At 47.0% G+C, this 23037-nt stretch overlaps 1 protein-coding gene across 1 annotated transcript in view; it reads right to left on the bottom strand.

The window, feature by feature from the left end:
* Positions 1–4719: 4719 nt before the first annotated feature.
* LOC308469354 (von Willebrand factor A domain-containing protein 7-like) overlaps positions 4720–23037 on the bottom strand; it is a 36388-nt gene continuing 18070 nt past the window's right edge. The window contains exons 10-17 of the mRNA XM_080991677.1: positions 18459–18737; positions 16739–16954; positions 13883–14055; positions 11804–11918; positions 10764–10968; positions 9114–9195; positions 8095–8318; positions 4720–5406 (exon numbers count right to left, since the gene is read on the bottom strand). Of these exons, the coding sequence (XP_080847803.1) occupies positions 5301–5406; positions 8095–8318; positions 9114–9195; positions 10764–10968; positions 11804–11918; positions 13883–14055; positions 16739–16954; positions 18459–18737 (1400 nt within the window). The 3' untranslated portion in view covers positions 4720–5300. The remainder of the gene's footprint in view (positions 5407–8094; positions 8319–9113; positions 9196–10763; positions 10969–11803; positions 11919–13882; positions 14056–16738; positions 16955–18458; positions 18738–23037) is intronic.

The following is a 23037-nucleotide window of genomic DNA, read 5'->3' as shown; positions in this document are numbered from 1 at the left end:
ACCTTTTGTGTCGCACTGGTGCGGCTAGAGGTTGTCAGCGTGGTTCCCATGGGTGCAGTGGCACCCTCTGCCACCCCCATCCGCTTCCTTGGCCACAAAGCGGTGCCGCCTTTTCCTCCCTTGAAAAGGACACGCAGCTGGCAGATTAAGTTGGAAGAGCGATGCGCTTTCCCGTGCCTTCTTTCAGCTCTGTGTGCTTTTTGTGTGTGGCTAAGGTTAGTTCTACTGGGTGTTGTAAACAAAAATTGCCCTTTTCCCTTATGGTGTATCCAGGAGCCCATATAGAGTCCTTACATAGGTTCCCTATTGGTAGGAGAAGATAACAGAGGCCAACCAGAGAATATTGAGAAGCAAAGCAGCTAGTAAGCCTGATCTTTATTGATCTGTTGCAACAGGGTCCTCAACTCACCACACAAAGGAGGGAGGAGGAACCCAGAACAATGGTGCGCAAGGCCTTATAAAGACTTTTGAAATTGCCACCCTGTAGATCAAGACCACCCCCAGAAACATCATACATACATCACAGAAGGGGTGTAACCTAAGACCACCCCCCAGATAGATCATACCTTCATCACAGAAAAGGCAGTCTAAAACAGAAATTTGAATGTTGTTTTTCTCCTGTCTGGTAGGTTACTTGATTGGATTTCCTGAGGAGCCTGGCTAGTCTTTTGTAATGATAAATACCAGTTCCTGGGCCAGGTCACAGGCTCACACCCTATTCATATCTTAAATGTGCCCTTAAGACAGGATTTGTGAGGAAAGAGACAATGGGGAGGTTTCCCACTTTGACCTTGCAGAGAAAACATTTGCTCAGTTTAGGAATCAAAATGGTTCCAGGTTGGTCTTCCTGTGCTGATCTATGTACGTGCTTGGTTGGTACGCTTTTGAACATTAGCATATATCTAAGACCTCAAAATTCCTATCACACGGGCCTGGCTTTCCCCCAGATCCCTTGGGGAAAGGCGAGGTGTGCACAGCGAATCTCTTCGCCGTTCTGTCTCTTGGGAAAGGGGCTGATGTGTTGGACAGGGAGGGAAGCGGCCAGATAGTGGTTAAAGCAGAGAGCCTAGGGCTTGCCGATCAGAAGGTCGGCGGTTCGAATCCCCGTGACGGGGTGAACTCCCGTTGCTCGGTCCCTTCTCCTGCCAACCTAGCAGTACGAAAGCACGTCAAAGTGCAAGTAGATAAATAGGTACCGCTCTGGCGGGAAGGTAAACGGCATTTCCATGCGCTGCTCTGGTTCGCCAGAAGCGGTTTAGTCATGCTGGCCACATGACCCGGAAGCTCCCTCGGTCAGTAAAGCGAAATGAGCACCGCAATCCCAGAGTTGTCTGCGACTGGACCTAATGGTCCTTTCTAGTGAGGCATTATTGTGAAATGTTTTTAATTGTTTGATTTTACTTTGGTTGCAAATTGCACTGGCTCTCCCCCCCTTTTAGTGGGAAGCAATATTTAAAATTTAATAAACGTAGTGTGGTCAACACCATCAACTCCAGTCAACATGAAAAGAAACTTTAAAAAAAGAAGAATATTATGAATCTTTGAGGCTGCAGTCACTGAACGGTTGAGAAGCACCAGTGTCTGCTGTTCACCAGACCTCTGCATCCTCTCAAGCGTAGCTCACCAGCCCTGTGTTTGGGGCCTACCAAGTGATTTGAAGAGAGGGGAAGAAACAGGGAGAAATTCAAATTACCGAAGCAACAGACAACTTAAATACACCTCTCTCTGAAGTTCACACTTCCCCAAATTTTGCAATGCAGTTCTCCTATCAAATAACATGCACAAAATTCCAAACTAGTTACAGGTAGGTAGCCGTGTTGGTCTGCCGTAGTCGAAACAAAATAAAAAAAATTCCTTCCAGTAGCACCTTAGAGACCAACTAAGTTAGTTAGCTCATACCAATAACTAACTTAGTTGGTCTCTAAGGTGCTACTGGAAAAAATTCCAAACATCAGGGTTCAGAAAGTGTGCATATATTTGTGGGAAAATACGTTCTATTAGGGACGGCTAGCTTGAGCCATGGTTTTCCCATTAGTGATGTATGGAAGTGAGAGCTGGACCATAAAGAAGGCTGGTTGCCAAAGAATTGATGCTTTTGAATTATGGTGCTGGAGGAGACTCTTGAGAGTCCCGTGGACTGCAAGAAGATCAAACCTATCCATTCTGAAGGAAATCACCCCTGAGTGCTCACTGGAAGGACAGATCCTGAAGCTGAGGCTCCAATACTTTGGCCACCTCATGAGAAGAGAAGACTCCCTGGAAAAGACCCTGATGTTGGGAAAGATGGAGGGCACAAGGAGAAGGGGACGACAGAGGGCGAGATGGTTGGACAGTGTTCTCGAAGCTACCAGCATGAGTTTGACCAAACTGCGGGAGGCAGTGGAAGACAGGAGTGCCTGGCGTGCTCTGGTCCAGGGGGTCACGAAGAGTCGGACACGACTAAACGACTAAACAACAACAGCTTGAGGCAAAACTGCTTTCAAAAGACTGCTTATTAGGAGATGCGCAGATTAAAATGCTGACTTGCAGACTCATCAGGAAATGTGGAGAACTGAACTCAAAATGAGAAATGAGAAGCATGAAAATGAGAAGCAAAATTTATGTTCCTGGGGTTGCGACCATGTTTGGCAGGTCATCTGCAGGACTTAATTTCCTTCTGCAGGGCCTGTAAGACAGAGCTGTTCCGCCTGGCCTTCAGTTTGAGTTAGCCTGATCCTCTGTTCCCTTTTCCCTTTCCTCTTCTATGAAGAAACCCTTTCTGGGACCCCACATTTAAATTCTTCCCTGGTCTCCTTGCTGGCCCTAGTAGGACCAACTTGGCCAGTTAGCCCTGGTGATCATTCAGTGTCTACTGACTGGAGTTTAACCCCCCCCCCCCATGACCCCTGAATTTTTGAATTTTAATGATATTAATGCTGCATTTTATGTTGTATTCTATGCAGTTTTATGCTGTTTTTAAGTTGCATTTTAATCAATGTTTCATATTTGCTGTTAGTCACCCTGAGCCCGGTTTTTAAACCGGGAAGGGTGGGGTATAAATAAAAATTTATTATTATTATCTGTGATTTTCAAGAAGTTGGTTGGCCTTCAATAAGAGCTGTATTTCCCAACACTGAGATGCGGTTCTGGGCGGGGGGAAACCAACAACTCTACCTGCTAAACTGAAAGTAGAAGCCTTAGTAATAACCCACACGGTCAGGTAAAGTGAATTTCATCCTATTTTAACTGCAGCTGCATCAGGTTCACTACTATTGAAATAAATAGACCTGTCTTAACCATGTTCATTATTTTTTGTGGGTCTTCTCTGAGTAAAACTTAGTTGAACACTACCCAATCTTTTAAGAATAACCCCCAAGCCTTGGGAGCGAAAACCAACCACATTAAATACGTGATAATTTTCTGCAATGGCACCCAAAAGCCCCCTCCTGCTTGACTGAGATTTCCCCAGTCTGCCAATTTCAAGGTGTGCTGTTGCTAACCTTAACAGTGCAGCTTCTTTATGTAAAGTATATTCTGGTGAATCATTAAACATGGAAAAGCACCGTAATGTTCGGTCTGGTTGAATTATGGGTTGTCTCATCACAATCCTGGTTTTGCATGAAGTCAAAGGAGAAGGGCTTATCCACACTTATTTCCTCTGCTCTTTCCAGGCATGGCCCATGATTTAAAGCTCCATTTCCTAGGGCCTATGTCTTTTCTCTGGCCCTTTCCTCACGGAAACCGGTTCTTTAAAGCTCCTGAAAACCCGTTCCTTAAAGCTCAATTTGAGCAAACGTCAATCCCCGGAAAACCCGAACTGACATTTGCTCTGATTCAGCTTTAAAGAGCGGGTTTTTGTGGGGAAAGATTGCCTGGAAAGAGTGGAGCGAAAGGTTAGGGTGGACAAGCCCCTGAAGTAAAGGCAGATTGTGGCCATGGGAGCAAAAAAGGTGAGACACTGAGAGGGGAAAAAATGGTGGTTTAAAACAATGGCAGAAGTTTGAATAAAGCAGTGATGGAGGAGAACTGAGAGGAAAAACCACGATTTTAAACAACAGAGATTTAAGAAAACTACTACAGTGGTACCTTGGGTTACATACGCTTCAGGTTACATACGCTTCAGGTTACACACTCCGCTGACCCAGAAATAGTGCTTCAGGTTAAGAACTTTGCTTCAGGATGAGAACAGAAATTGTGCTCCGGCGGTGCGGCAGCAGCAGGAGGCCCCATTAGCTAAAGTGGTGCTTCAGGTTAAGAACAGTTTCAGGTTAAGAACGGACCTCCGGAATGAATTAAGTACTTAACCTGAGGTACCACTGTACAGTCAAACCTCGGATCCCAAACACCTCCGTTTTGGAACGTTTCAGTTCCCAAACGCCGAAAACCTGAAAGTAAATGCTCCGGTTTTTGAAAGCTGAACATCCAACGCTGCTTCTGCTTGAGTGCAGGAAGCTCCTGTGGCCAATTGGAAGCCACGTCTTGGTTTTCGAACATTTTGGAAGCTGAATGGATTACATTTGACAACCAAGGTTTGACTGTACTAACAGCCACTATCCTGCCCTTTCATTGTTCCTCCCTTCTTGCTATACTCAAACGTCTCTCTCTTCCTTTCCTTAGCTGCTTTGTGTGAGGGAGATGATGGCCGCAGAGCCCTTAAATACCCCACAGTCCCTCCATGCAATGCATTTTACTCCTGGCGCTATGTATTGCCTTCAACATGAAGTTCCAGATTCAATGTAGTCGTTTAGAACAGGTATTTTATTTGTTAAGTTGTGGGCGAACATATCAGACGACACAGCGATTCTTCAAACAGCTCCAGTCTATTCAGAGGCCAGAACAGAACTGACTGAAGGGCTCAGTCAGCCTGCTTATATAGAGCTCCAGTACAACGTTACTGTAGCAACTTTCTAAAACTATCCAATCACTGAACGTCACTTTCGATCCTTCATTTGCATAACTATCTACTGTATCCCCCTGCTGGCCCAGGGTAAGAACTTCAGTACATAACATTATTAACAAGCAAACACCCGTATATGTACAACACCCACCAGCCGAACTTAACCTTCTCTAAGCTGACCTGCTTGCTTGAGTCTGTTTGTCTCAAAGGCACAGTAGCGTTTATGATTGTAGTGCGTGTGTGTGTGTTGCAGAACGGGAGGGGGGCGAGGACGGAAACGGGGAATGTGAGTGCAAGGGAGAGTTGCAAAAAGCAGGGCGGAAAGGTGGGAGGGAGGAAAAAACGAGACGAAGGTGAAAATGAGGGTACAAAGGGGGTTGCAAAAAAGGGGGGAGTAGGGGGCCTGGGAGTGTTGTCCATTTTTCTAGGCTGCTACAGGATGCGACTGTCTGCAGTCTACAGTTAAAGTATCTGTGTTTCCGTTTTCATCACTCATCAGAACCTCTGCATAAGGAGTACAGCAATCGGACCTAAAAAGGAGGACAAGGTTATAATTGTGTCAAGAACATATTACAGAATAAAACATTAGTTTGCAGCAGGGGCATCTGGTTATTTTTATGACGACTTTTTTTGTTTTATTTATTTTTTACTGAACACTTTGTTCTTTCACTGGATTTCCATGTGAACCAGTCTCAAGCTATTCTTACTCTTCTGCAGAACCCATTGGACACCCGTCCTTCTCTCCCTCCCCTCTCTCTAGTCTTGGGTGGGAGGGAGTGAATTGGGGGGGGGGAGAGGGAGTTTGAGCCTCCATTCTGTCCTCTGCCTGGACATCTCCATTTTTTTGGGGGGGGTGTGTGTTGGACCCTTGCTTTTCAATCAACATCTGCATAGCTGCATTTAGGTTTGAAAGCAGCTCCTCCCCACAAAGAAACTTCTTCAGTTTACTTGGGTTGGGAGTAAAATTTGTGATTGTGGGAGGAATGTGATAGCTGTATACACTCTGCAACTGTTTCTGGTATGTGTGTATAGCCTCTTCTCCTGCATGGAAGTGAATTGATAGAAGAAGAGGAGTTTGGATTTGATATCCTGTTTTATCACTACCCGAAAGAGTCTCAAAGCGTCCCACATTCTCCTTTCCCTTCCTCCCCCACAACAAACACTCTGTGAGGTGAGTGGGGCGGAGAGACTTCAGAGAAGTGTGACTAGCCTAAGGTCACCCAGCAGCTGCATGTGGAGGAGCGGGGAAGCGAACCCGGTTCACCAGATTATGAGTCTACCACTCTTAACCACTACACCACACTGGCTCTCTCTCTGTTAACTAGCATGGGGGAAAATAAGAGGTTGGAGCCCTGGAAACAACTGGAGGAAGAAAATCTCACCCCTCTCCCAACGAGCTTTGGGGATAATATGACAATTCTCAATACAGTGGTACCTCGGGTTACAAACACTTCGGGTTACAGACTCCGCTGACCCTGAAGTAGTACCTCGGGTTAAGAATTTTACCTCAAGATGAGAACAGAAATTGCGCGCTGGCGGCAGCAGGAGGCCCCATTAGCTAAAGTGGTACCTTAGGTTAAGAATGGTTTCAGGTTAAGAACGGACCTCCGGAAGGAATTAAGTTCGTAACCAGAGGTACCTCTGTAGGTATCATTGCTGTTCAGCTTTCCCAAATTAAGCTCAAGAGGGCGCTGTTGGACAGCTCTGTTGCACTTCCTTGACATCTGACAACCTAAGATAAAAACTGTATGTAGATTGTCTTCAGTGCGTATTTTGTTGTGTTCACATATGATGAGAATCATGGCCAGTAGTTGTTCTTGTCATGGGTTGAACCTCTTGTAGCTTCCCATGAGAACAAACTGAGGCTGCTGGTTTGTTGTTTGCACCCATCTGTCTTGGTAGACAACGGAAGAGTGTGTTTTCAGGGGTAAAGTCCATTATTATTATTATTATTATTATTATTATTATTATTATTATCCATTCATTGCTTTTTACAAAATATCCCAAAGCAAGTTAGAAAATGGTAAAATGCAGAACAAGTTCCCCAAATGCTTAAATTCCGCAACACAGAATAAACTCTAAGAATAATAAAAGTGAAAAAAGAATGAGTGGAATGAAGGCTCATCCACTCTTCTGTTTCTCCGCAGAAAACCCGACTGACGTTTGTTCCGATTCAGCAGTAAACAGCAGGTTTTCCTGGGGGAAAGTGGGGGGACGAGAGAACAACCTCTCAGACTTGTGCCTAGAAATCATGGGGCGAGCGTAAAGTGTGGGTGAACCTTGAGTCTCTCTCCACTAAAAAGCAAACACCAACTGAGGCCAGTTTCAAACCACATCATGCTTAAATTGAGATCCAAAAGCCTGTTTGTACCTGCAACCTAAAGGCTGGCACTGCTGCAGCCAGGTGACCTCTTCAGGGGAGGGCATTCCATTAGCAGGGAGTCAACACTTAAAAGGCCCTGTCTTTTAAGACACTGGTGCATAATTGGTTAAGGAGACCACCTGATTATGGTCTGGAATGCTGGGACCTCAAATCCAGTTGTCTTCTGTCCCTGTTCCTCACCATCAGCCCTGTTAGTAGGAGGACCAGAGAATCACTCCCTGGTCTCTAGGACCCTGCTTTAGGTGTGTGCTCTCTGACACTACATAAGCAGAAGAGATTTTTCACATAAAACATTCTGCAAGTGGCTTGTTTGGTCCCCCCCTTCCCCTTCATTTGGGGGTTATCTGCGTAGGAAATAAACTGAAGGTATCGCTGTGGGTTAAACCACAGAGCCTAGGACTTGCCGATCAGAAGGTCGGCGGTTTGAATCCCTGTGATGGGGTGAGCTCCCGTTGTTCGGTCCCTGCTCCTGCCAACCTAGCAGTTCAAAAGCACGTCAAAGTGCAAGTAGATAAATAGGTACCGTCCCGGCAGGAAGGTAGATGGCATTTCCGTGCGCTGCTCTGGTTCGCCAGAAGCGGCTTAGTCATGCTGGCCACATGACCCGGAAGCTGTATGCCAATAAAGCGAGATTAGCACCGCAACCCCAGAGTCGGTCACAACTGGACCTAATAGTCAGGGGTCCCTTTACCCTTTACCTTTATCCTCAGAGAACAGGAATGGGGCCTCCTCCTTCGATGCAAATATGTAAAGGCTCAATAATCTAACATAAAAGTGAATCAGGACAAATGCTGCATTAACAGGTCATCAGGAGGAGGCCCGTGGACATACATACCGATAGTGACAAATGACCTCCTTGCTGCCACCAGCCCCCTGTGGGTTGCAAGATAGTTGAGATTCCTCTGGTGTGGCGCGGACAGTGACAGCACTTTGAGCATCCTTAGCAGCAAAGCTCATGTACCAAAGGCGCTGAGAGCAGGTAGGTCTGTGCTGAATGCCGCCTGCACAAGGCATGTTAAAGTCTAGGAGGACGTGGATTGGTGAGATCTGGTCTGTTTCCTGTTTGGGTAGAGAACATGTTGATTGGTAAATACCAAAGAGTATCCACCAGTAAATGCCACCATCAACTTGGGCAGGTGCTTAATTTTATCCAGCATGGTACTCTCCAGATATTTTGGACTTCAGCTCCCATAACTCCTCACTATTGGCCATGCTGGCTGTGGGTGATGGGAATTGTAGCCCACAAAATCAGAAGGGCACTACATTGGCAACCCTGAGCTAGAGGCTCAGTCCGTTTTCGTCAGTTTCACATGCTGTTCATTCATCAATCTGCCAAGCCCAATTTCCACACGAAGGGTTTTCCAAACAACAATGGAAATTTGTCCTGAAATACATAGGTCTTCATCTATGTTTTATCTCAATGCATTCATTTCTAAACATACCTCATCGCCAAATATACATTAAATACTTTTCTGACCCAAGAATTGTGTGATAGAGTTCAGGGGCCTGGTAGAGAATGAACAGATAACGTTAAGAAGAGGAAGAGTTTGGATTTGATATCCCGTTTTATCACTACCCTAAGGAGTCTCAAAGCGGCTAACAATCTCCTCCCCCCCCCACAACAAACACTCTGTGAGGTGAGTGAGGCTGAGAGACTTCAGAGAAGTGTGACTAGCTCAAGCTGCACGTGGAGGAGCGGGGACGTGAACCCGGTACACCAGATTACGAGTCTACCGCTCTTAACCACTACACCACACTGATGACACAGTGATTAATGGAGTGTTCCTTCAGTTGGCATTCGGTATATGGATATTAGCAGTGGCCATGAAAAATCAACATGGAGTGAAAACTCACCAGGGCAGTTTCAGGAACGACCATGATGGGCAGTTTCAAGTAGTTTTGAGCTGCCGAGCTTTGAGCTGTGAACGTTGCAGTGCTGAAAGAACATCCAGTGATTATGAACTGTGTATATCCGGGGGGGGGGGGCGTTATAGATGAGAAGGGACAGTCTAGCATCTATACTTTGTTGCCCTCAGCAATCCAGCTTAGCTGTGCTACATCATTGTATCCTACTAGTATGTCATCTGGATCCACCAGTTCCTAATTCTTCGCTCAGAAAACATTGGAGTCTTGGTACCATCTTCCTCTGCTCCCCCTTCTTAGGGCTGTGAATGTGCACTGTCTGAAACCTTCAAGAGCTTTACTGTAGACTAGTGGCTCCCAGAACATTTCTGTACATTTACCGCTTTAAAATTGTGATGTTGTTGGTGGACTACTTAATGATTTTTCTGCCTCCTGTAGCAATTGAAATGGGATGTGCTTTTTCATTGTATTTCTATTGCTTCTTTTATTTTTTATATTGTAATACAATAAAATGCAATGTTAGAAGGAAAAGGAGCATTAAGAACACAATTAGAAATCAATATGTATATTTAATGTGGACGTTCCACGGAACAGCTGAATGAAGCCACTTGTGATCCACAGGCCAGTTTGGGAACCCCTGGCGTAGACAATATTCATCTAGATAAGGGTTGGCAAACCTTTTCTGGCGGGTGGGCCTTCTCTCCTTCTCTCCCCACCCTGGTGGGCCAAATTGGACAGGTGGGTGGGGTTGGGGTCTCCCACCTGTCACTTGATGTAATTGTGCTGTTCAGGTGATGCTGTGCTTTGAAGCACCGATTGTTGGGACTTCAAAGTGCAGTGCAGGGCTGTTTGAAAGCCCTTTTGCAAACAGCCCCATGCTGCTGGTTTTCAGAGGTTCAAAACGATGTGCAGCCCTGCACTGATCGTTTTACCTGTGGTTTTCAGAGGTTCAGAGAACAGCACTGGGACAGACTATCAATAAAAGGGGGGGGGGTGTCCACTGCAGCCACTGCTAAAATAGAGATTTCCCTCCTCCCTTTCAACAGCAGTAACCTCCTGGAGGAAGACATATTCATAAAAATGGCAACAACTTGCCCCCTCAAAGCAAGCTCAACGACTTTTGTGTCCGGATTTTCACTTTGATAATATGGCAACCCTAGTACAGTGGTGCCTCGCAAGACGAAATTAATCCGTTCCGCGAGTCTCTTCGTCTTGCGGTTTTTTCGTCTTGCGAAGCACGGCTATTAGCGGCTTAGCGGCTATTAACGGCTTAGCGGCTATTAACGGCTTAGCGGCTATTAACGGCTTAGCGGCTTAGTGGCTTTAAGAAAAAGGAAACAAACTCGCAAGACGTTTCGTCTTGCGAAGCAAGCCCATAGGGAAATTCGTCTTGCGGAACGACTCAAAAAACGGAAAACTCTTTCGTCTAGTGAGTTTTTCGTCTTGCGAGGCATTCGTCTTGCGGGGCACCACTGTATAAGGCAACTTATAATCGGTACCAAGTGCAGTAACTCCAAGTCTTCCGTGGGCTACTACCTACCCAGAGAACCCTCAGAACCTGACACCTCCTCTCTCTCCTCACTCCAGACGTCCACTCCTATCATCTCTTTCATTCCTACCATTTGGGCAATGCCATCCTACCTGGAGGTAAAGCTGTCACTCCCTAAAGCTGCTGTGAAGGTTGCGTTGAGTAGGGTGCTCTCTCCTGGGTTTAGGAATTTTTTGGGTGGTGTAAAGCTGCTCAGGAGACCCTGGTCATCCCAGACTTCAAAAGAGAATGAAGCCGCTTGCCCACTGTTCACCACCATGACAGAGACCTCCAGGCTCTCACCAGGCAACATTGCATCTGGAGAAATAGGAAGACATGCTCGTAATTGTTAAGTATAATGGTGTAATTGACATTGAAATGGAAAATGCCTGTATGTATATAGCTGAAGGTTTAACTGGAAAATTCCATTGGGCAATATTGAAGCTAAGAAGAGCTCTCTGAGAGCCTAGATGGGTTAATAATTAACTGTTGATGTTCTCTGTTAGCTCTCACTTGGTGTTTAATTTTAGGTCATGTGAGAGAGGTATTCAGTTGCAAATCGCCACTTTGGGGAGTTGGCCATTGAGTTTTTCTCTGGAAGCCACAGAGAACAAAAGATGTGGTCTCCCGAAGAGAAAACAGCTCCAGGCTAATGGAGTCTGTGTGGTGAGAGACAGACTTCTGGTTTTAGGTCTGTTTGGAATTATTTCATTTTTTTAAGAAGGTGGAACCTATGCTGGATGTGCACGTGATATTATACAACTAATCTGAATGTATCGTTATTTGTTCTTTTGTTTGTTTTGAAGCAAGTTCTGTCTATTAAAGCTTCTGAATCTTATCTATGGGCCTGGACCATTTTTATTCAAAGAGGAGTCAGTTTTTATGCCTCCTACTGCTTCAAAGCTGTGCAATATTAATACCTGCAATAGTAATGTAGACAGCTATCAGCATTTGGGTGCTTGTAGCGGCAAGGAAACACCACCACCGGTAGTAGCTGCTGCGAGGAAGCACCTGGGGTGTGTGCATGTTGCAGGTTGCTTTGGATCTATTCTGCTTTATTATAGGTCCTGTGATGCTTCTCCAGCGTTACCACATTCTATCTGCTGCTGGCTTGTTCCATCGCAATGGGAAAGGGGGAGAGAACCACACTCACTCTCTTGGTTTGGCAGGGGCACAATCTGCACGGACTCTGTGCTGATGGGATAGCTGGTGACTCGTGAAAAGGGGAGGTTCCCGGGAGACAGGCCTTCCACAGTCAGCAGGGTAGTCTAAAAGATAATGGAGAAAGAACAATTGCTATTGATCTTTTACAGCACAGCTGTGGAATCTGTGGCCTTCCAGAAGTTCTTGGACTACATCTCGCCTCACCCTTGACTTTGGAGCCATGTTGGCTGGGGCTGATGGGAGTTGTAGTCCGGTAGCATCTGGAGGGTTCTCCCATTCCTGCTTTTCTCTGATGATGATGATGATGAATTCAATTTATATACCGCCCTTTGTCAAAAGATCCCAGGGTGGTGTGCAACATTAGAGAACCCATTTTTATAGAACGGAAATGGTTTATTGAATATTTGCAAACAAATTGTAAACAGTTAAGAACATTGGCAAAATAATAACCTGTGGTTTTATAAGAGTATGCATTTTGAGGAGATGAATAAATGAACAAATTAAGTTGGATATACAGAAAATATTAAAAAATAAATTTAAGGAACCACAGAAAGAGGGGGAAGGAAGTCAAGTTCTGAAATGTTAAAATGGCTGTAAAATTATTGAAATGTATAAACCTGAAATTCATAAGCAAAATATTTTAAAAAGAACCCATTTTATGGAGCATCAATAATAAAACATAATAACAGACAGCATAATTATAAAATATTTATAATAACAACCACCCCCTCAGCTTTAACAAGCCATAGATTGTTTAATGGCTGAAGGCCTGGGTAAAGACGAATGTTTTTGCCTGGTGCCTGAAGACAAGGAATGAAGGTGCCAGGCAAGGCTCTCTGGGGAGAGCATTCAACAGTCAGGGAGCCACCACAGAAAAGGCCTGTTGTCATGTTGCCATAGTCTGAACCTGCTGCGGCCTGGGAACATCTGAAGTGAGCAAGTGTCAGGAGCAAGGAGGAGGAGCCACTGCTTCTCCTTGGCCTCCACTCCATCTCAGTAACGGAACGGATTGGGCTCCAGGAAGGGGTGGCCCAATACATTTTGCTTCTTGAGGCAAAGGGCAAAATGGTGACTCCTTCCATATAGAAAAGCCCAACAGATTGGCAGATAAGACTTACTTCAACACGGGCCACAGAACAGTGTCCTGCACTGCACCTGAGGGTAGCAGGCTAGTTCATGTATTTATCCGTCTCTTACATTTCTATCCTGCCCTTACTTCCAAAGAAGTCCAGAGCAGGAAATGACAGAAAATAAATAAGAAAAAGCAAATCAATCACCTATACTATTTTACCCTCAAAACAACCCTGTGAGGTCAATTAGGTTGAGAGAGAATGTTCCAGGTCACCCCGTGAGTTTCACAGCTGAGCAGGGATCATGAACCCTAGTCTCCCAGGTCCTAGTCCAACGCTTTAACCACTACACCACCTTGTCTCAAAGACATCTAAAAACATCTCAAGACAGTCACATATCCTCACAGTGAATGATTTCAGGGTTGCCGAGAACTGAACCTTCCAAATTTCAGTGCCCATAGGCGCCAGCTCTAGGGAGCCCTGGGTGCCAGGGGACCCACAACTTTTTTTGGGTGGGTGCCCACAATGCGGGACTCCAACACGACTTCTAGTTTCTACTGGAAGTTGCGTCAGACCCCAACACAACCTCCCAGACGATGTCTGAGGCCCTGCAGAGCCTCAGAACACAACTTCTGGTAGAAACCGGAAGTCAACGTTGGAGGTCTTGCAAGGCCTGGGACATGGCCTCCGAGACCTGGCAACGTCTCAGAAGCGACATCCAAGACCCTCCGAACGTGGTAGAAACTGGAAGTCGTGTGAGAGGTCTTGGAAATGAGGCCCTGGAAGCATCGCAACGCTGCCAACGTCATCAGGACATCATGATGTCACGTTACGTCATGGGCACCATTGGGCGCCCATAAGCTGGAGGCCAAGTCAGCGCTCCTGTCAGTGTCTGTAGCAGTGCTGTCTTGGCAAAGAACTTCAGGCCTGGAGGGCTGTGATCAGACCCTGGGCTGGAGATCCCTGCTTTAGCTAAAAACATGGGAGAGAGAACTTACTGGGTTATCTAAGGAAACGGGGGCAATCGCCCAGGGGCTTTCAAGGGCATCAAAGGCTTGTTTCAGAGAGATGGAATCTATGGGCTTCCCTGATCCAGAGATAGGGACCAGGCGCTGGATCCTAGCACCTTTAGTATCTTCTATCAGCCTCAGGGACACAGTGTAATTTGAGCCTGCAACAAAAATGCAGAAAGTCAGTTTAGTTTCACTGGAGATCCTCTGGTCTTTCTTCCTCCGCTATCAATGCAATGTCCCCACTGAGTTCCTGGGTTTCCCCTCTAATAATAATAATAATAATAATAATAATAATAATTATTTATTATTTATACCCCACCCATCTGGCTGAGTTTCCCCAGCCACTCTGGGCAGCTCCCAATCAAGTGTTAAAAACAGTACAGCGTTAAATATTAAAATCTTCCCTGAACAGCCTTCAGATGTCTTTTAAAGATAGGATAGCTGCTTATTTCCTTCACATCTGAAGGGAGGGTGTTCCACAGGGCGGGCGCCACTACCGAGAAGGCCCTCTGTCTGGTTCCTTGTAACCTGACTTCTCGCAATGAGGGAACCGCCAGAAGGCCCTCGGCGCTGGATCTCAGTGTCCAGGCTGAACGATGGGGGTGGAGACGCTCCTTCAGGTATACAGGGCTCTTAGGGCTTATAGTTGCATCCTGAGCTAATTGGGGTACAGTGGTACCTCGAGTTAAGAACTTAATTCTTTCCGGAGGTCCGTTCTTAACCTGAAACTGTTCTTAACCTGAAGCACCACTTTAGCTAATGGGGCCTCCTGCTGCCGCAGCACGATTTCTGTTCTCATCCTGAAGCAAAGTTCTTAACCCGAGGTACTATTTCTGGGTTAGCAGAGTCTGTAACCTCAAGCGTCTGTAACCTGAGGTATTTTTCACAGTCTGGAAAGCAGAATTTTCTTTACTGGATATAATGTGTGGTTGGTTTGTACTTCATTTCTGTTGTAGTTTCATGTGCAGCAACAGCAGAGATTTTAGACTACCCTCTTGGCTGGTCACCTGTGGCGAGTAAGACCAAGATAGCAGGTGATCAGGCTCAGAAGCTTTTGTCAACTGAATGAGAGTAGAAAAGGCCACAGCTCAGTGGTAGATGTTCTGCCTCGAATACAGAAGGATTCATCCCTGGCATCATTGCTTTTCCAGCTACATTGGCTCCTGGTGGAGTACAGGGTCAGATTTAAGGTGCTGGTTTTGACCTTTAAAGCCCTTCACGGCCTAGGACCCTCGTACCTACGGGACCGCCTCTCCTGGTATGCCCCACGGAGAGCCTCAAGGTCCATAAATAGCAACACCCTAGAGGTCCCGGGCCCTTAGGAAGTTAGATTAACCTCAACCAGAGCCAGGGCCTTCTCCACACTGGCTCCGGCCTGGTGGAACACTCTGTCTCCTGAGACCAGGGCACTGCGGGATCTGATCTCTTTCCGCAGGGCCTGTAAGACAGAGTTGTTCCACCTGGCCTTTGGCTTGGAATCAGTTTGATTCCCTCCCTCTCTTTCTTTTTCCTTTCTCCTCCTATGAAGAGATTGCACCCTAATGTTTTAATGTTGTATCTTAATCTTTTAAATTGTATTTTAATCAACTTGTTTTTATTATTGGTTGTTAGCCGCCCTGAGCCCGGTCTTGGCTGGGCAGGGTATAAATAAACAATTATTATTATTATTATTATTATTATTATCTTCAGTTGGAAGGACCTCTGGCTGTAGGTGATGGGAAAGGCCCTTGTGCCAAACCAGGGATGATTAAGGAATTTGACCTTTGTGAAGTCCAATGTGAAGCACACAGGAACAGCCTTCCTGGATCAGGCAAGGGCCCATCTGGTCCACTGTACTGTTCTCACAGTGGCTAACCAGAGGCCCACGGGAAGCTTGCAAGCAAAACCTGAGCACGACAGCCGCTCTCCCTCCTGCGGTATCTAGCAAATGATGATCCTCTGCATCTTTTGGACTAAATGTTAGTATTTCATGCAGCCGGTGCTGCAGATGAGATGGTTGTAAATCTCTGTCTAGGAGATTGTTGTAAATCTCTGTCTGCCTGTCTGGGACAAGTCTGGGAAAGGAAGAACATCTTATCTCTTCCGCTGCGGGTACTGTTTCACTGTACTTTTGCGTTTATTTCTGTCTGTTTTGTTCTCTCGGAGCTGGAGAGAACGGACGCCATTACTCCCTTGTCTGTATATAGTGTGTAAATAAATAGTAGATTAGATCTACGCTGTCTCACACTTCTTGCTGTGTAACGCTAGAAGTATAGTGTGCATACATCATTTGATTTATGTCACTGGAGTGCCCTGGAGAAGAAGGGAGATACCTTTTCCAGTGTTGTGCACATCGGAGGACGCTCAGAGTTCCGGGGGCTTGCAGGTACCCCCAGGGCATTTTTCCAACACTAAAGTGCAGATCAGAAGCTAGTTTGCAGGATTCTTGATTGGCTGCAATGCATTATCAAAATGTATACAGTGGTACCTCAGGTTACATACGCTTCAGGTTACATACACTTCAGGTTACAGACTCCGCTAACCCAGAAATATTACCTCGGGTTAAGAACTTTGCTTAGGGATGAGAACAGAAATTGTGTTCTGGCGGTGCAGTGGCAGCAAGAAACCCGATTAGCTAAAGTGGTGCTTCAGGTTAAGAACAGTTTCAGGTTAAGAACGAACCTCTGGAACGAATTAAGTATTTAACCCGAGGTACCACTGTATTTTGAGAGAAAATACATTCAGTAATTCTCTGTACAACTCTTGGGAAAGGATAGGTGCTTTTTTAAGTCTTTAAAAAACAACAGCAATGCCAGATAATTCTGCCCTCAGTGTGGGTGCTTCACATCCCGGAAAACTTACCTTCCACAGGTTTTCCCTGGACCGGAAGCACGTACTCTTTCTGCTTCTGCATAATCTGGTAGGAAAAGTCAAGCAAGCTCTTGCCTCCGATTTCCACCTCGTAGGAGCCGATGGGAGAGACAGTCATGGTCCACATGCCCCGCTCAGGGATGGGGGACACCTTCACAATCTTGTGGCTGGCTGTGTTGATCACTATGTGAGTGGATGGCGAGACACCTGCCGCAGGATGACACAAAGACAGACAAGGTTGCAGGAGATGGAGAGATGCCTGGCCCTCAGAACTCTCCCCAGCCACCCCCTTCTCTTCAGACAACACCCCTCACTGCCCCTGCTTTGCACCTGCCTTGAGTGTTTGGGCCTGGCTGGAATATGTCCTTGAACTGTGAAGATGTCGCTTGCTGGTCTGGTTGGAAGATAGGGAGGCATGTATGATTGACTAGGCTGCTGTATGAAGGTAACATTTCCACTCATTGCTCCACACACTATTGTTATGTAGGCCTTTGAAGGTTGCTATCCATAGCTGTCAACTTACAGTTTTGAAAATAAGGGACCAGCAGCCTCAAAAATAAGGGAGCAGCAGCCAAAATAAGGGATTTTCCAAGCACAGGTATGTTCAACTTCTGAGCGCCTCCGAGCCAAAGGCAGAAAGCCCAGCCAGCAGCCAAACGAAGCCTCAAGCGGTGGTTCCCACAGCGCAGCAACCCGGCAAAGGGGATGCAGCAAGGAAAACCACCGTCACCTCTCCGCTGGGAAGCGCTGAGCAAAGGCGAGTCCCCAGGCAACGTGGCTGACTTGATCGGCACAAGGCATGCAAGCTCCACCCCCCAGTCGTTCTTAGACTCCTTATTGGGTGAGCAACGCAGCCAAGCAACACAGTTGGAGCCTCCCTCCTCCCTGGTCGGCAGGGAGGGAGGGAGAGGAGCTGCTTCCTATGAAACCCGGGAAATTTAAGGGACATCATCAATAAGGGACAGCAGTGGGACACGGTGCTGGGATAAGGGACTTTCTCGCCAAATAAGGGACGGTTGACAGCTATGTTGCTGTCACGGACTAGTTGGACACAGAGGAATGTTGGGAAGAACCAGTCAGGGAACCCCCAAGGGAAGAAGGCTCAGAGCCCGGGGAGAGGTGGTGGGACTATGATGAGTGGTTCAGAGGGAGAAGATTGGGAAGAGGCGGTGTCGGAAGCTCAGGAGGTAACAGAGATTAGTGAGCTGGGAGAGTCTGTGGCAGAGAGAAGTCCAGAATCAGAGGCAGAAACTAAAGCAGGAGGGGAGGAAGGCAGAGAGGCAGAGATGAGTCTGGCTGGGGAAGAGGCACAGGTGTCTCCCCATCCTGCTGCAACAAACTCCCCTCCCCACTGGTCTCCCAGACCCAGGAGAGGCATGAAAAGAGCGGAGGAGAGATTGGTGACTTGCAGGCGCAGTCTCTGATTGCTTCTTGGGGGGCAAGACCTACCGGAGGTGAGTTGCTATGCTCATTAGGCCTGACACTCCTGTTTTTGCTAATAAAGAGTTAACTCTAACTTGCCTGGTGTGATTTACTGCTGGCTTGCTTATGACAGTGGCTTAGAAGGGCAACCCTCTGGCTGCAAAAGGTTCCCCATTCGTGATGTAGAGGATGGTGACTTACACAGGAATCAGAATTCTAGCCCCTGCCCCCAGTTATACACCTGCAGGAAAGCTCGCTGCTTCATCCTCTGCATTACAACAAATCGTACCTGAAGGCTGCAGCAGAAAAACGGTGAATCCTGAGGCGCTTAAGCTCTTGACGGAGACAGTGATTTCTGTGAGGGTCTCATCCACAGGGAAAGAGAGCTGAGATCCATCCAAGTGCTTATGGACCACTTTGACAGGGGCAGCATTCAGAGACAGCTCCATGATGCCCAAGACCCGGCCAAGTTCACCTTTGGTGGTCTTCACATAGAAGCCTCCGGAATATGCAGCTAGTTGTTCATAGATGTTAGCATAACTTCTCCCGGAAGCCTCCTCGGCAGCACCTGTGGAGAGGAAGGATGGAGTTTTGTCTTGAAACCTGGTCTCCTCCCTTTCTCTGTTCACAGCAGTGTGGGAATGTTCAGGGATGCAGGAGAGGGTATATTGTTTGATTATAGCTTTTCCAACTTGTGTAAACAAGTTCACAATTTACCAGAGTAACATTCCCCTTTTTAAACTCACAGCGGATGCGTTTGCTCAGGCTCGCTAAAGCCTCTATAATAACTGTTCTGGTATTTTCCTCTTATTCCCTCAAAAAAGATAAGACGTGACACAGTCTCCTGTAAAAGTATAAAAAGAGTTTACTCACTCACATTCTGTTCACAATCAGATCCCAGAAGGCAGACTTATCTTAGAAAAGTAACATATACCTGGAAACTATCTCATAAGGAGACAGTCCCTTTGTTGTCTCTTGGCTGGAGGCCAAGAGAGCATGCTTCTTCAATGCATGTAGTGAAAAAGAGAGAGAGATGGCTGCCCTGCCCTGTGCTTTTGTCGTTACCTGCACAGGTGAGGCCATGCCCACCTCTAGTCACATGCAGAGAAAGTCTGTCCCAGCCCAGAAGGAAACAGGAAGTTTACCTGCTGGCTGGACAAACATTCCTCCCCTTGTGTAAACATGTTCACTCTAGGAATGTTGTACTTGACTGCTCTTGTGTTTCACATCCCACAAGCAGGAAAGGCAAACCACAGCTTTTGGCAGCAGTTGCTTATAATAATTACACAATATAAGATGGGTCTGGGGGACGTGGGTGGCGCTGTGGGTAAAACCTCAGTGCCTAGGACTTGCCGATCGTATGGTCGGTGGTTCGAATCCCCGCGGTGGGGTGAGCTCCCGTCGTTCGGTCCCAGCTCCTGCCCACCTAGCAGTTCGAAAGCACCCTTAAGTGCAAGTAGATAAATATGTACTGCTTTATAGTGGGAAGGTAAACGGTGTTTCCGTGTGCTGCGCTGGTGCAGGCTCGCCAGAGCAGCTTTGTCACGCTGGCCACGTGACCCGGAAGTGTCTTCGGACAGCGCTGGCCCCCGGCCTCTTAAGCAAGATGGGCGCGCAACCCCAGAGTCGGACACGACTGGCCCGTACGGGCAGGGGTACCTTTACCTTTACCTTTTAAGATGGGTCTGGTTCTGAATGATCTCTCAAAGGTCCTGCCCAAATTTTGTGACACTGGTTGTAGAAAGAGGCCGCTAAAGAAAGTCAAACCAACTGGACCTCGATGGATTGTCATGGTTGCTATGTACTTCCCCCGTTGTTGGAGGCAATATGTGTCTGAATGCCAGCTGCTGGGAATTGCAAAAGGTAATAAAGGTCCTGTTGCTTGTGTGCTTCCCATAGGCATCTGGTCAGTGTGAGAGCAGGATGCTACCCTAGATGGGAAATCTGCATGACCCGGCAGCACAGCTCTTGTGTCCTCATGAGTCTGGCAGATTCTCCTTGGCTGCAAGGATGGGCTTTTGCACAACTGAAAAGATGGTCAGGTTCAGGAGATCTCTTGTCACCGGAGCAAATAGTTGGGAATCCTTCTGGAAGGGGGCAGGCTTTCCTTTCCTTTGCCCTCCCCTGTGAGAGGGGATATCACTGAGATGTCTATGTGGGCACAAAAGAGGGCAACAGACAGGGATTCCTGGCACGGAGTCTGGAGAGAGACGTAAGACTTCATTTGTAGCACCCTAGAAATGGGATAAATGCAAGAAAGCAAAGTGGCTGTCCAACGAAGCCTTATAGTTAAAGCTATGGTTTTCCCAGTAGTGATGTATGGAAGTGAGCGCTGGACCATAAAGAAGGCTGATCGCTGAAGAATTGATGCTTTTGAATTATGGTGCTGGAGGAGACTCTTGAGAGTCCCATGGACTGCAAGAAGATCAAACCTCTCCATTCTGAAGGAAATCAGCCCTGAGTGCTCACTGGAAGGACAGATCGTGAAGCTGAGGCTCCAATACTTTGGCCACCTCATGAGAAGAGAAGACTCCCTGGAAAAGACCCTGATGTTGGGAAAGATGGAGGGCACAAGGAGAAGGGGACGACAGAGGACGAGATGGCCGGACAGTGTTCTCGAAGCTACCAGCATGAATTTGACCAAACTACGGGAGGCAGTGGAAGACAGGAGTGCCTGGCGTGCTCTTGTCCATGGGGTCACGAAGAGTCAGACATGACTAAACGACTAAACAACAAAAGAAATGGGATGCAGGTGGCACTGTGGTCTAAACTACAGAGCCTAGGGCTTGCCGATCAGAAGGTCAGTAGTTTGAATCCCCGCGATGGGGTGAGCTCCCGTTGCTCAGTCCCTGCTCCTGCCAACCTAGCAGTTCGAAAGCACGCAGTGCAGCTAGATAAATAGGTACTGCTCCGGCAGGAAGGTAAATGGCATTTCCATGCGCTGCTCTGGTTCGCCAAAAGCGGCTTAGTCATGCTGGCCACATGACCCAGAAACTGTACACTGGCTGCCTCGGCCTATACAGTGAGATGAGTGCACAATCCCAGAGTCTTCCATGACTGGACCTAATGGTCAGGGGTACATTTACCTTTACTAGAAACCTAATGGGAGAGCAGGATCTGTTGTTATGTGAATGTAGTGAACCTTTGCATTATATGCTCAGCCTGCGTATATGTGTAAAGAAGCAAACAAACCACACAAACAATCCCAATTAGCCTCATTCAAAGAAAACCAACCCAGGGTATGCTGTGGAACTCCTTAAATCTCAGCGTTCAGATTGCAGTGTGCATGAGCACGACACTATATATCAGTCACTTCATGCTATAATCCTCTAGATGGCGACCAATGCAACAGAAAACACGAAAATTTAAAAACACATTCAGGCTCACTTCCAGACAACTTGAGGTGCTCCCACATTCCTTACTGCAAGCAGTCTATTATTATTAATATTTGGCACCAGAGCATCAAATCCACTTAAGTGTGCAAATTCTGAACTAGTTGGCATCCCTCTCACCAAAAAAAAGCAAAAGGAAAAAAAAGAAGGCATATGGAAGTGGTCCAAGATACAAACAAACCATAATGATAAACCAGGCAACAACAAAGACAGAAACAATTGGCAGCTCTGGCACAATACAGTGGTTCCTTGGTTCTCGAACATAATCTGTTCTAGAAATCCTTTCGACTTCCAAAACATTTGAAAACCAAGGTGTGGCTTCCGATTGGCGCAGGTGCCCCTGAAACATGAGCCGACAACCACATTGGATTTTCGGCTTCTGAAATTTTTTTGCAAACCGGAACACTTACTTCCAGGTTTGTGGTGTTCGGAAGCCAATTTGTTCATCAACTAAGCCATTTGAGAACCAAAGTTTCCCTGTATTGCCAAAGGACCAAAAAACAAAACAGAACATGCATGCTTTGCATGCGAAAGGCCTGAAATTCAGTCCCTGGGATGTCCAGGCAGGGCTCCTCTGGAAGTCCTAGAAAGCTGCTCTCAGCCAGTGAAGACACACCTGAGCCAGGTTCACCAGTGACCTGACTCTGCATAAGGCTGCTTCCACATATTCCTATATAGGAAACCCTGGCTCACTTGGAGGACATGCTGAAATTTTCGTTCCTCCAGCTCACTCTGGTTGCTCTAGCATGGCTGGGAAAACTGTGGCCCTCCAGATGTTGCTGGTCTGCAGCTCCCATCATTGTCCCTGCTGGGTGAAGCTGCTGGGAGCTGGTCAAGCAAGATCTGCAGGGCCACAGGTTCCCTGCGATAGAAAAAAAGAACAACATCTTCATCATGCCCCTGCCTTATCCATGCTTCATATATTACGGAGGCAGCATGGGACTGGATCACACAGATGGTCTTGTATTGAACAAATTTCCCCATAGCCATTACAGACCAAGAATTCCATGCAGGCAAGTCAGTGGGAAGATGAAGGAGAGGCAGATTTCTCCAATCCTCTTCCACCTGCCCACTTGGTTTCAGTGCTGGCTACAAAGGAAGAGAAAAACATCCCTCCTGTTCTGCCCTTTCACCAGCCTATCTGGGATGAGCCCCCCCCCCTTTAAAGAGCAGTAACTTTGGGTTAAACCACAGAGCCTAGGGCTTGCTGATCAGAAGGTCGGCGGTTCGAATCCCCGTGACGGGGTGAGCTCCCATTGCTCGGTCCCTGCTCCTGCCAACCTAGCAGTTCGAAAGCACGTCAAAGTGCAAGTAGATAAACAGGTACCGCTCCGGCGGGAAGGTAAATGGTGTTTCCGTGCGCTGCTCTGGTTCGCCAGAAGTGGCTTAGTCATGCTGGCCACATGATCTGGAAGCTGTACGCCGGCTCCCTCGGCCAATAAAGCGGGATAAGCGCTGCAACCCCAGAGTCGGCCA

This window comes from Podarcis pityusensis (assembly GCF_964106645.2).
Source record: "Podarcis pityusensis genome assembly, chromosome: 2".
Taxonomy (NCBI): Eukaryota; Metazoa; Chordata; class Lepidosauria; order Squamata; family Lacertidae; genus Podarcis; species Podarcis pityusensis.
The sequence above is the reverse complement of the archived record's forward strand: the minus strand, read 5'-3'. Positions and strand labels throughout refer to the sequence as shown.